General features: G+C 44.1%; 1 protein-coding gene across 3 annotated transcripts in view; it reads left to right on the forward strand.

The window, feature by feature from the left end:
* The window catches only part of rcan3 (regulator of calcineurin 3), a 33,198-nt gene that overhangs the window by 16,329 nt on the left and 3,583 nt on the right, over window positions 1-13,286 (forward strand). For 2 of the 3 annotated variants that reach the window (XM_017417417.3, XM_017417425.3), the window contains 2 exons: window positions 12,015-12,188; window positions 12,798-12,969. In XM_017417417.3, the coding sequence (XP_017272906.1) occupies window positions 12,015-12,188; window positions 12,798-12,969 (346 nt within the window). Of the gene's footprint in view, window positions 1-5,870; window positions 6,097-12,014; window positions 12,189-12,797; window positions 12,970-13,286 lie in introns of those variants that run through there. The other variant, XM_037977801.1, reaches the window with a different exon arrangement.

Consider the following 13,286-nt stretch of genomic DNA (forward strand, 5'->3'; position numbering starts at 1 on the left):
GGGAGGCATTTAAATGTGTCTCCCATCGGGACCCCCACCTTTGGTTTGTGCAGCAAGCCCGGTAAAAGGCTGCACACGATCATAGAATATATGACTTTACCTGCGTGTCTCACCATTAACTGCTGCCGTGCTCCTGGCGTGGCGGTGGTCGAACTCAGTCCCAGAGGTTAAAAGCGCCCCCCCCCCCCCCACACACACACACCCACCTCACTAATTTCACACAATTGCCTCTTGTGTTCGGAATGGCATGACCTGCACGAGCTTGTTATTCAACGCGACTGAAAAGATCCCCGCACATATGAGCGCAGGAACAATGCGAGCTGACCACTGACCACTGACTCAGCCTCGGCTGTGCGTAACCTCTCCCCTCCTCCACACACACACACACACACACACACAAAGAGTGAGCCAGGCAGCTGCTGCTCCCAACTCTCATTACAGCTTCTAACCCACTGCAGAACGGCCAAGGTGAAAAAGTCTGACACCCTGTTTTCTGGGTTATTAGCCTCAAAAGTTTAAAGGTGCTCACTGCAAACTACGAAATCAAACATAGAAAAAAGGTTGTCCTGAACTATATAAAATGGAGCCGTTTGAAAGAATTTACTCTTGTAGTTTTCCAGATATGTTGATATGCATGTCTGAAATGCGGGTACGCACTCAATGTAAACAAAGGACTTTTCTCTGCATACTTTACTCAACAAATCTGAGTGTGAATACATACCAATGTGTCAGATTTCTCCATCCCAAACGGCTCTTCCATTAGACGTCACCGTTGTTGACCTGTTTTCAGTCTCTTCGGCTCTTTCTGTAGGTAAACAAACGCACATGGCAGCCGGTCACAAGTTTTGCTTACAAATTTTTAATTTAAGGACACATTAGCCTTAGTGACATTGCAATGACTACCTTTTAAAAGTCAAATTAGAACCTATTATCTTTATTACTTCCTGTCAAACGGCGCCCATCAGTCCACCTCTTTAAAGTGAATCTGTGCTCAAATAAAAGAGCAGACGGAGGGGATGACTTTCGAATGGTGCAAAGAACACCACTAATCCTGGTTTCTGGCACACAGTTGGCAATGGAGACCTCGGAGGTGGGGCGGCGGTGGCGGCAGGGGGGGACAGATTAAAGCAGGACAAGTGACGGGGATGACAGCATCTGATTGAGCTCACCTAACCTGTCAGCTTGCTTTTGTTTTTTCATTTTTTTTATCATCATTCAGTGAAATCGGAGTCCGTCTGAGGGCCCTGGTCTTCTTTATTACAGCTAAATCTGAAGATTAGAAGCAATAATCGGCCCTGTTTTGGTGAACCAATACAGGGATTGCTATTTATAAACGTTTCGAGGAAAGATTAAGCGGGAAACACGAAGAAAATAAACAAATGGTCGGTTTAAAATTCGAGGCAGCGGCGCAGCAGAGGTTGTTTTTGACGCTGCTGGTTGGATGGTTAGGCCGTGGACAGGACAGGCTGGTGTGGCGAACTCTTGTTCCTCGAACAGGCCAGGGGGTTGTGGCGAGGGTTGTGAGGCCGGAGCTGTGGGTTGATGTCTGCACGGTGGTCACGGCACCACCATTACGTGGGAAGTCCGCTGGCGTGCGCACATGACAGCAGAGGACGCGTGCTGAAGGTCACTGCAAGTTGGCAGGCGGGGGATCCACGATGATGCAAGACGTTACAGTTACCTCGCACGCTCGAGTCGACGCTGACATTTACACTTCAGGTTTATTCAAGTTTTTGCCATGTGTGCTTGTCTGTTAGCAAAATATCTCATGAACCACCAGGCGGATTTTAATGAAACTTGCATGAAGTAATTATGGGATGTACATCTACAAATGATTAACTTTTGGAGTCAACTGTATTCAAGGTGTCTGCCTTAGCCAACTACCCTTAAAGAACTCAAAAATGCCTATAAACCAGTCATTTTTTATAGATATTAAGCTTAAATTTGATGTGATAGTAGCTGAGACTGAACCCCAACAAATACTCTGGGTGTTAATGGATTGTGAAAGATCTTTGGGTAAAACTTTCCCATTAGCTATTTGCAGTGAACACTGTCTGTCTGTTAGCAAAATGTCTCATAAATCACTGGATGGATTTTAATGAAACTTTCAGTAAACAATCACTAGATATACCTCTACGACTGATTATCTTTTAAAGTTCACCCGCTCAAGACTGTTGCCACAGCCAGCTGATCTTAAAAGACACAAAAATGGCTGCAATCAAATCAGTTTTACAGATACTGTCCTAAAATTTGACAGCATAGTAGCTGAGATTTATTCGCAACACATTTCATGTGCTACTCATTGCACAAAATCTTTGCTTAAAGCTTTTAGCAATAACTGCTGGAATCAACCCTATTTATCTGTTAGCAAAATATCTCAAAAAGCACTTGGCAGATTTTAATGAAACTTTCAGGCAGTAACCACTGGATCTACCTCAACAACTGATTAACTTTTGGAGACAACCCAATTCATGATGGCCGCCACAGCCAACTGTTTTTAGAAAACACAAAAATGACTGTAATTCTGTCAGTTTTTTCGATATTGAGCTAAAATTTGGCGTGTTTGTAGATGAGTCATTCACAACACATACTTTGAGCACAACATTTTCGCAATATTGCATGAGCATGTGCACAACGTTAGTTTCAAGGTTTAACCAAAATGGCTACACCTCCATAATTTCTCAGCATAAGATGATTTTATTTTAAAACTCTGTCATGAAATTTCATTCACTAATCTGACCAGCTAGTTAGATATCTGCATGGTTTTTTTTGGAAGGCATGATTTAGACCTAATAATCACCTGCCATAATAAACCTGCAGAAGCTGCACTGCAAAACAACAACAACAAAATCCAGCCATTTTTAGCTTCTGCTTCCCATAAACACAGGACTGTAGTAACACTGACACAGTCACACGCTCCGCAGTTACACACATCAACCACAACAGTGAGTCAGCGAACTCACAGACCAAGGAACGTCTCTGTCAGCAAACACACACACACACACACAGACTTTGCCGAGGACTCTGGAGAAATTTCCATCCGCCTGGGTCACTTTCCGTTTGTCCTCCCGCCCGCCCCCCTGACTCTGTTTATTTGTGACTTGTCACACATGACTCTTCTCAGGCTTTTCTGGCACACAAGCGATGCACGTTGACAGAAAACAAGAGATATGTTTCCTCTGACTGAGCTTCCATTTGTTGGTCAGCAAAACAGATGGGTTTTGTTGTTGTTGTTGATGGTTTTCACACTTTCCGTCTGTTTATGTAATTTGCTGTCACTCCCTAAGTTTTATGAAGGTTACTTTGAGCCAAAACAAAAGGTCTGAATATGGTTAAAGTGAAAATACAGTTTCAGAAATAGCTTAAAAAGAATAAAACATGAAATTTTAACAACAAAACCAGCCTGTTAACAATGGTTTTTCTTTTCTCTCTTGACTGTGCAGCATTGTTCCTGCAAGTCTGATGCAGTCCGAACAGTTGTTTTTTTTTTTTGATATTTGCAAAAGGCAGTTGGGCAGCGCAGACAGAGTGTATGTAGACAGTAAAAGTATCAAGTTCTGTGCTGATGGGAAACCGGATCTGGATCTTGGCAGGGCTGAGCGATCCTGGGCCTGAGCGTCCAGGCTCAGGTGTGCTCGCCCCCTCTCAGTCTGTCCGCCGGGCAGGTGGTGATGCGGGGCTCATATTGACCTGAAACCCAAGAGAAGTGCCCGAGCTCGTGTGTCAGATGAAGGTTGGATCTTCGTCCCGTTATGGTGACGTAGAACAAAGGCTCGTCTCCTGGGTGCCGGGTCTGGTTGCAGTCTGATGAAGACAATGAAGTGACGCGATTAGAGGCTATAGAAACGGGCCTGCGGGTGGAAGGGAGAGGGCCGCGTTTTGCTGGTCAGAAACAATGATCAGGAAATGCCATCAAACACTGCCTGGAGTTTGTTATTGATGCTACTGAAGAACAACAATTTACTCGTCAGATTTTCCTTTTGGATTTCAGGCCCAACAGAATTAGCTGAAAACAGACCAGCAGTAATACTAGACTGTTGTGTGTACAGATCATAGACTGCCAGCTGAAAGCAAATTATATAAAATACGTGTTTCATGTAATGTTGATATTTTTAGAAAAGGTAGCAATATATAGCACAACCTGTGTACTGTATATGTACCTTGTACTGTTATATTGTACCTTACCTACCAGGTACTTACAAGGTACATACCTGGTATACGTATTAAGTACGTATCAGGTACTTTCTGGGCATGCACTTCTTATTTACTGGGTATGTATATAGCGTATGTAACTGATACCAGTTGGGTATGTATCAGGTACATACCTGGTACTATCCAGACTCATATCTTGTAATTACTGAGTATCAACCTGGTACCTACCTGGATACGTAGGTATCAGGTAGGTACATACAAGGTACTGACTGGTACCTGGTATCTACAGGGTACTTATCAGGTGCCTGTGGGGTACATACCGGGTCAGTTTTGAGCTGTATTATGCATTGCTGTAATATGTGTTTAATTATTTTTTATTCTCTTAAGAAATATTTGACAGAAGTAATGTATGAGTCAGCTTTCCCTGTGAACCTTGTGTCGATAATCATAAGTTTCCAGACAAACAGAGTTTAGCAAAGAAATCAGTCAACCTTTCCGCGTGAAGCCCTGCAACTTTCAGTTCTGAAACAAGAAAACTTTAAAGTGAAACAAACAAACAACCAAATCAATAAAAGCCTGGTTGTCTTTGATTCGGCTTGCTAGGATTACCGTGCCCACCATATTGGCACGGTAATCTGCATTAGCGTATTGGTCGCAGTTTTGGAAGTGTAGAAAACAGTTTGACGGCGGAATTAAATCCTTCACATGGTTGTGATGGTAACACTCCCACACAACAAGGCAAGATGAGCTGCCCTTTTCTCCGTATTTGTTTCTGTCGCGTTGATCTACAGAGGTGCCGCCACCCAAAACAGCAGATATTGTGGGTAAAAGTGCGTCATTCGGCAGAATCCCAGTGGTCATGAGCGAAGAAACCGAGCTGATCAGTCTAAAAACTGTAGGTGCAGCATGTTTCAGCCACCTTATGTAACACAGTGTAAGTCTTCGGATTAAGGCTGCCTCTGTAGGTCGGAGTAGATATGCTTGCGTGTCGAGTGTTTGTGCCCTTCTGTGCTCTGCAGAAGAGAAAAAGCTCCAGCCTCAATAAAAACCCTAATGACCAAATTGATGGTAAGAGGATTAATGCGTCCCTAAGTGCCATAAACTGATTTCAAGCTCCCTATCGTGGACTCCGGGGCCTCCGGGGAGTGGTAGATGTAGCGCCAGAGCGTCGGCTCCTGTCAGTTCAGCTCCTTCCCACCAGACACTGATTCCACTGTAAATACTCTCGCGCCACTCGAAAGGCTTGAGCGGTAATTAACGGCTCTACAGTGAAGTCAGTGTAAACAGCAATGGGCTTTAACGGCGTCGCAGGTTTTGGTTTGGATCCCCACGGCTGAGGCGTCGCCATCACGTCCTCTGAGGACTAACAGGTCATGCACATCACCAGGTGATATGTTTTCCTCCAAGGAGCACTAGTTAGCATATGTAACAGTCATGAGATAAATAAATCTTGCTACTTTGCAGCAACTTACTGGAGCTTTATGTTCAATTCTTTTACAGCCCTCATTGGAAAGTAAAAAATGCAGCTTTTGGGAAATAAGAGAAAGATTCACTAGAAAGTGCTGCAAGTCAAAAAGACGTCCAAGACTTTCTGAAACCCTGATTCTGGCTAATTTAACGCTCGAGTTGGAGTTCTCTTTTACTGTTTTTGAAGGCGTCTTATTATTTTAAAGGAAATAGATCATCAGCACAAGATGATGAGATCCTGTTCTGTAGACCTGAGCAGAAACACTGGAAACGTGACGGAAACGCCCTCATGTTTTGGGTAATTGTTGTGGAAATGTCTGGAAAATTTTCGCCGCGATTCAGCATCAAACGGGTATCTCGTGCTACTTACATGTGCGCTCCAACTTGACTACATTGGAAGGTTTCTGGACCCGTCACGGGGAAATGTCTATATGTGACGGGGTTAAAAATAGCCCGCTGGAAAGAATGTGCACGCAAGTATGAAACTTCCCTGTTTCAGCTCCTGGGTGCAGCCGTCAGGTTAGTTACAGTTTGACCCTGCAGGGGAGAGAACGGCAATTGAAGATTCCAGCATGATTTATTTTTAAGTTCGACATTGTTTCCGCTCTCAGGCGCCGTGACCCAGTTTGTCCGTTTTCACCCAAATCTCGTTCGGGCACGAGAGTTTGGATTAGACGGCGCTAAAGCCACGTGACGCAGAGAGAACAAACCTTTTTCACATCTCATTTAGGCTCCGTTAATCGCTTCATGATGATCCACAACATCAGATGGTGCAAAATATTACAGGACATGACCGATCCGCATGAATAAATGAATGTATGAAGTAAGTCATGTGCGATTTCAAGCAATACTGCAAGGTGTTGTCCAACTGGTTTGAGCTCTGATTATATGTTGTGGATGATTCCCAGCTACTACCATACAAAGGTTTAGCTCAGTATCTGTTAAAGTGACATAGCTGTGTCCATTTCTGTTTTCTCCAAGGTCAGTTGGCTGTGGCAGCCATGTTGGATTTGGTTGACTCTAAATTATAATCAATCGTAGATGTAAATCCAATGATTACTTTCTGAAAGTTTCAATAAAATCCATCCAGGGGTTCATGAGATATTTTGCTAACAGACAGACAGAGTTGAATCCAGTAGTTAATGGCCAAGTTTTAAACAAATATCTCACTATATAATATTAGCGCTTAAAGTATGTGTTGTGAATGACTCTAAGCTGCCACCACACCAAAATTTAGCTCAATCTCTGCATAACTGACTGAGTTATAGACATTTTTGTGTATGCTATAATTGCTTAGCTGCGGCAGCCATCTTGAATTGAGTCTATTTCAAAAGTTAATGAGTTATAGTTGTACATCCAGTGAGTACTTTCTGAGAGTTTCATTTAGGTCCCTCTGGTGGTTCATGAGATATTTTGCTAACAGACGGACAAATGAATAGGCAGAAAAACATACATGCAGCAGGCAATAAAAAGATGCTTTTTGTCATTGCATTTTTTTTTCTTTTTTGCGTCCTTGATCTTGAGATGACTCATGTAGCTCTGTTTCACATTTTTAACAGCAAAAAAAGCTGAATATGTCAGCTTTAGCCTGCACGAGGAGCTGAAAACTGCGACGAAGCGAGTCGTCAACTTGTAGGAGTTTTTCGCGTCACCCGCTCAGAGGACATCTTTCCCCTGAACACACCTCACGAGTTCAGCCGAACATCACTCGATAAACCTCGCCGAGTGCGTTTGTTCAGATGAGTGTGTGTGTGTGTTTGCTGCTGCGCTGACAGCTCTAACCCTCAGGAACACGACTGTCTCATCACCTGAGAGGCAGGCAGGCAGTCTGCTGACGAAAGGCCCCTTCCACCATCACCAGCAGGTGTGCGTAATGCTCCTTCGTTGACTTTTTTTTTTTCGTGTGCGTGTGTGGCGACGAAATCTGTAATATCTGTAGAAGCTGAACACGCAGAGACTCAAACGCTCCCCATTTCTTTGTCTTTTAAAAAAGCAGTTCACAGCTTCTGCTTCTCATAGCCCGGCGGTGCCCACCTGGATGCCCGCGCGTGACCCACTTCGGGAGCGGGCCGCACCTCGCGCCTTGCCTCAGTCTGTTCTGAAGCGGGGGGTGTGCAGAGGTGCATGCTGGGTGTTACGTAAAAGGGGACACAGAGGAAACACGTGGTCAGCGTTCGGGGTTTAATTAAGCCGAGCTGCCGGGCTACTTGAGAGCTGTTACTCCACACCTCCTTCCGCCACCTCAGACACGTCGGATTTCTCTTGTTACACAAGCAAAACCTGTCAGCGCCACAGACTATTATGTAAAACAAACAAACAAACAATTAAACTCATGAGATGTTTAATATTCATGAAGTTGTTGTTTTATACAGTGGTTAAGTACCTTTAATTTATTATAGGTGATATCTTCTTTAGGAGCTGTTTATGGACTAGATGTCACCCGCCGTTTAACTGCGTCTGTATAGGTGTGTGCATGTGTTCGTTTGTCTTGTCTGTTAGCAAAATATCTCATGAGCCACCAGCTGGATTTTAATGAAACTCTCAGAGAATAATCACAGGACGTGCAACTGCAACTGATTTACTTAAGGAGTAGACCCAAGTCAAAATGGCCGCCACAGCAATGGCTATAACTCAGTCAAGACGATGCCGCTCGCCTCTGCTTTACCACCTGCTGCCCTTGCGGTTCCTGTCAGGTTATCTTGTTATACAAACTCACCTGCACGGGTTATGTTTTCAACCATCCGTAACCCAACACCCCTCTCCTGTTCCTCCCCATTTACCTTCCTCCTCCCTAACCCTCAGGATGTTCGCTCACGAAGAGCACATAAATTAGTGAGCAGCGGGCTCACTTGTTGCCATCACCGTCTTCCATGCACGGGGTCAAAAACAAACGTGCGTTTATGGAACGTGAGCCGAGAGCTTCCCCGCGTATCCGCTCATGCCAGAGCCTCAATTTAGGCTTGAGGAAGTAGCCACAGCATGTGTGTGTGTGTGTGTGTGTGTGTGGCTGCAAACCTTATCAGTTTTAGTCATGGTGTCTGACATGTGAGTCATAGTAGCTGGCGAAGGCTCATGGAAAATTCACAGTTTGAATAAGGGCTTAAGTGGGCTTTGTGGGTAGGCCAAACAAGTGGCGTGTTGTCATTTTCACGCTAATCACGACACAAGGCCTCGGCGTTCCAAAGCCAGAATTACACCGGAACCTTTTCAGAGAACTTTTGTCCGAACTCCTTGACGACCGTTCGCGTAAAAGTTCCCCGAACGCCGCTGAGAAATAGATTTATCTTAGCAGAATATGACCTGCAGCCCTGTTGCGACGCTTTCCTCCCAGCATCGTGGAGCTTTTAATGTTTTAAGCTCCCTCTTATGGTGCGCCTTGAAAAGAAAGAAAGACGGCAAACACGAGATAAAAAGATTAACTAACATCTGGATTTGGTTCTGAGCGAGGCAGCCGGCAGCCGTTTCGGTTGTCATGGCGCCCGCTCTGATTGACACGGGTGTTGCAGAACCGGTGACATCACGAGATTACCTTCGTTAACGAGCGACGTTCTCAACTAAAACGCAAAGTGTTGCTCGTCAGGGTGTGTGGCTTCATTATATCTCCCCCAAAATATAATTAGCCGACCTTAAATTACTCTCTTCAGCTCAAAAAAGCACTAAGCAACTAATCAGTGATCACCGGTGATGTCATGATCACTCAAAAAACTCAGCTCAGCCTCTAATTTTATCCTTCACTTGAACGTCAGTCTGTTGCCGTGGAGATCTGAAGTATTTTAGCTGGTTAAACTTCTCTCGGCTACTATTCTTACCTTGTTAGCACCAATATTATTATTATTATTATTATACCCAATACCCTATTCCTCCCAACCTTATTCTTTAAAGTTAGGGCAAAAAAACCTGTAAATAAATCAGCATAATGTTGCCGTCACCGTAGGTCACAAGCACCCCCCCCCTCCTCCAGAGTTTTCAGATTCTTTGGTTTTATTGCTACTCAGCATCTCTCCTCATAAAGCAGAAAAAGGAGTCGGGTTTTTTTTGTTTTGTTTTGTTTTTTTTTCCCCGTTTGTCCGACTTGTCCTCCTTTTTTCCTCACTCCTCACCTTGTATGGCAAGCTCGAAAACGTGCCCCGAAAAACATGGCGGGAAGCGGACTCCGGAGCTCGGCCAGCGGCGACCGGGCTGCACTTCCAGCGGGGGGGGGGAGCGGGAAAACAAAGAGCAGGCGGGAAGAAAAAGGACTTACTAAGAAGTGCTCTGCTAATGTGGTTATTTTTAAGATCCTAATTGTTCAGGCAGAGTAAACAAGACTCGGCCGTGTGCTGAATCATTTACCGCTCGGCCTGCGTCAGACGATGAGTTATCGATACAGAGAGGAAGCTGGTGTTTTAGAACAGCGTCACGATTAGGAACAAGTGCTTCTCGGCTTCACCAATTTACAGATTTAGTTGAATGTTCAAGCAATAAAAAGGGTAAAATACAGATTTACTCTCAGCTTCTTAATCCGAACATTTACCTTCCGTCTCGAGTCAGTAAGAGTATCAAGTTAAAAACATTTTTATGGACATATTCCACTGTTTTTGATGTATTTTTGACCAAATAAACAAGGAGAGGCTAAATTAAACCCGACCATGTCAGTAGTGTTAGCAAAATATCTCATTGTCCATTCAAGATGGCCGCCACAGCTTAAAGCAACCTTAGCAAACACAAGAACAACTACAACTCGGGCAATTTTACAAATTTTAGGCTAAAATGTAGTGTGGTAGTGGCTGAGAGTCATCCCTGTCACATACTCTGAGTGCTAACTGATTGAACAATACTGTTTGTTTTACTTTGCCATTAACTATTAGTCAAGTGTGTGTGTCTGTTAGCAGAATATTTCATGAACCACTTGACAGATTTTTATTAAACTCTTACAAAGTAATCATTGGATGGATCTCTACAATTGATTATCTTTTGGAGTCACCAAAAGCCAAGATGGCCGCCACAGCCAGGTGACTTCAGGAAACACAAAAATGGCTATAACTCACTAAATCTTCTATATATTAAGCTAAAGTTTAGTGAGGTAGTGGCTGAGCTTAGTCTCCAACACATACTTTGAGCACCAAACATTGTGCAATTATATTGCTTAAAACTTTGGCATTAACTCTTAGTGTCAACCCTGTCTGTCTGTTAGCAAAATATCTGATGAACCACTGGACAGATTTTAGTGAAACTCTCAGGAAGTAATCATTTGTTGTACATCTAAAACTCATTACCATTAGGAGTCAGCCGATTTCAAGATGGTCGCCACAGCTAATTAACCTTAGCCAACACATAAATGGCAATAACTCGGTTAATTTTACAGATATCGAGCTAAAATTTGGCGTGGTAGTTGCTGAGATTTATCCGCAACACAATCTCTGAGCACTCTCATGTCTCTCAAGATCACACAATATCACGTGAGGTCGTGCATGAAGTCATTTGCAAGGTTTGACCAAAATGGCTATAACTCCCTCCCTTCTCAGCGCAAGATGATTTTAGGTTAAAACTCTGGTGATGTGCATTATTTCAAGGAATTGTAAGCCTTTTTTTTTGGCTTTAAGATTAACTAAAAACTCACAGAGCTCAGGGGCCGAAGCCAGCCCTCATCTCAGTGTGACGCGTTAACTGATTCCTGCCACCTCCTGTCAGTGCGCTGTCACTAACGCACAGAGGCAGATCTTGATAAGCTGCCTGTTCTCCTTCAGGTAACAGGGACTCTTTCCATCCTGGTGAGAGATGCTGTCTCAGCTGGTCGGGATGTTGTGGGAGTGCTTTACTTTCTGAACCCCCCCCCCCGCTGCCAGTGACGGAAAAGAGATAAAAGTTGCATTGCTGTAACAGATTGAGGGGCTGATGTGAGAGCGGTGGGGACCGGTTGACATTGACATCAGGTCACGAAGCACAAGGGTGACATCAAGGCAAAGACTCGTTCTGTTTCCTCATTTCGGAGTGCCACGTTCAGCCCGTCGTCCTCCTTGATTCTCCGAGCGAGGCTTTTTTTTTCTTTCTTTTTTTTCTCGCGAAGCTGCAGGGAGATGGTCGACGGAAACAAAGAATAGCACTACTGATTACTTAGAAATCTGCTCTCCTGGTGGTTTTCTTCCTGCTGAGCTGCATGATTGAGTTCACAGCTGAGGTGGCCAATTTAGTAACCAAGGAGAAGACTGACTTTAAGCAAAAAATAAAAAGAAATGACGCCTTAGGCAAAAAAAAAAAAAAAAAAAAAGGAAGACATTTCTAAAAAATGTCCAAACTAAGGGGCTGTGAGACAAACAGCACCAAAGGCCATTTTAGGACACATTTAGGATCAATCTCAGATGTGTCTCAAACTAGTCCTGAAACTTGTGTTCTCTCCACGTTTCGTTCTCCTGCAGGAGAGGTTTGAAGCCTTGTTCAGGATCTACGACGAGCAGGTGACCTTCCAGATGTTCAAGAGCTTCAGGAGAGTCCGGATCAACTTCAGCACCCCGGAGGCGGCTGCCCGAGCCCGCATGGAGCTGCACGAGTCCAAGTTCAACGGCAAGAAGCTAAAGCTCTACTTCGCCCAAGTGAGTGTCGGAAGGAAAACGATAAAAAAAGAGCCAAAACTCCAGGCACCGTTTTGTTTTTTTGTTGTTGTTTTTTTTAGTCCACAGATTAAATAGAAGTATTTCTTGTCCATTTAGATTAAATTCTGCTTCTTGAGAAATAATATGCAAGTTGAGTCAAACTCATGGGCCCTTTTTTTTTTCTCTTTCTCTCAAATGCATCCACAATTGTGACCCCTGCAGCACCTTCTTGTAGTTTGACGTAAGAGGATTAAGGATTTTAGAGCTCTGACAAAGGCCACATGTAGGTATTGTAATAACGGCAATTGGAAGCTATCAAAAAGCTAAAAAATCCCTTTAAGAGAACGAGCCTGCAATTAAACACTTGAGGACTCAAGACTTTTCTTGCCGGTAGCATGATTGGCTCAAAAAGAACAGCAGCTTTGATGGTTGTCCCACTGTTACCGAGCTTTGACATGAAGATGCAGTTATTAGTGTTCAAAGCTGTTGACGTTCCTGATGAATATGTTCGGTGCTTGTGAGAAATCGCAGTGTTTTCCCAGAAGGATTTGACAGTTTTCGCTGTAGAGAGCCAGAACACTAACCAGTTGTCGTGTTTCTCGCCGATAGATCCAGAACGGCGATGAGGACATCGACAAGTCGTACCTGGCGCCTCCGCAGCCCGTCAAACAGTTTCTGATCTCACCACCTGCCTCGCCACCTGTGGGCTGGAGCCAGAGCGAAGACGCCACACCTGTCATCAACTACGACCTGCTGTGTGCTGTAGCCAAGCTAGGACCGGGTCAGTACGACACCTTAACAAATGTGTTCGTTGTGGAAACGAATAAAAAAAAAACCGAAAGGCCTAGCATGTTGCTCCGCCACTTTTAACGCCAGACATTTAAACTAAGATTATCTGATGCTGAGAAGGGATGGAGCTAGAGCTTTTTTTGTCAAACCTTGATGATGGGAAGTCATGCAATATTGTGAGTTCTCGCGAGATGGGTTAGCACTCAGAGCATGTGTTGAGGAAAACGTCCAGCTACTACAGCGCCGAATTTTGGCTCAATATCTGTAAAACTGACTGAGTTGTAGCCATATTTGTGTTCGTTAATGTTG

The sequence above is a fragment of the Kryptolebias marmoratus genome, linkage group LG10 (assembly GCF_001649575.2).
Source record: "Kryptolebias marmoratus isolate JLee-2015 linkage group LG10, ASM164957v2, whole genome shotgun sequence".
In the NCBI taxonomy this organism is placed as follows: domain Eukaryota; kingdom Metazoa; phylum Chordata; class Actinopteri; order Cyprinodontiformes; family Rivulidae; genus Kryptolebias; species Kryptolebias marmoratus.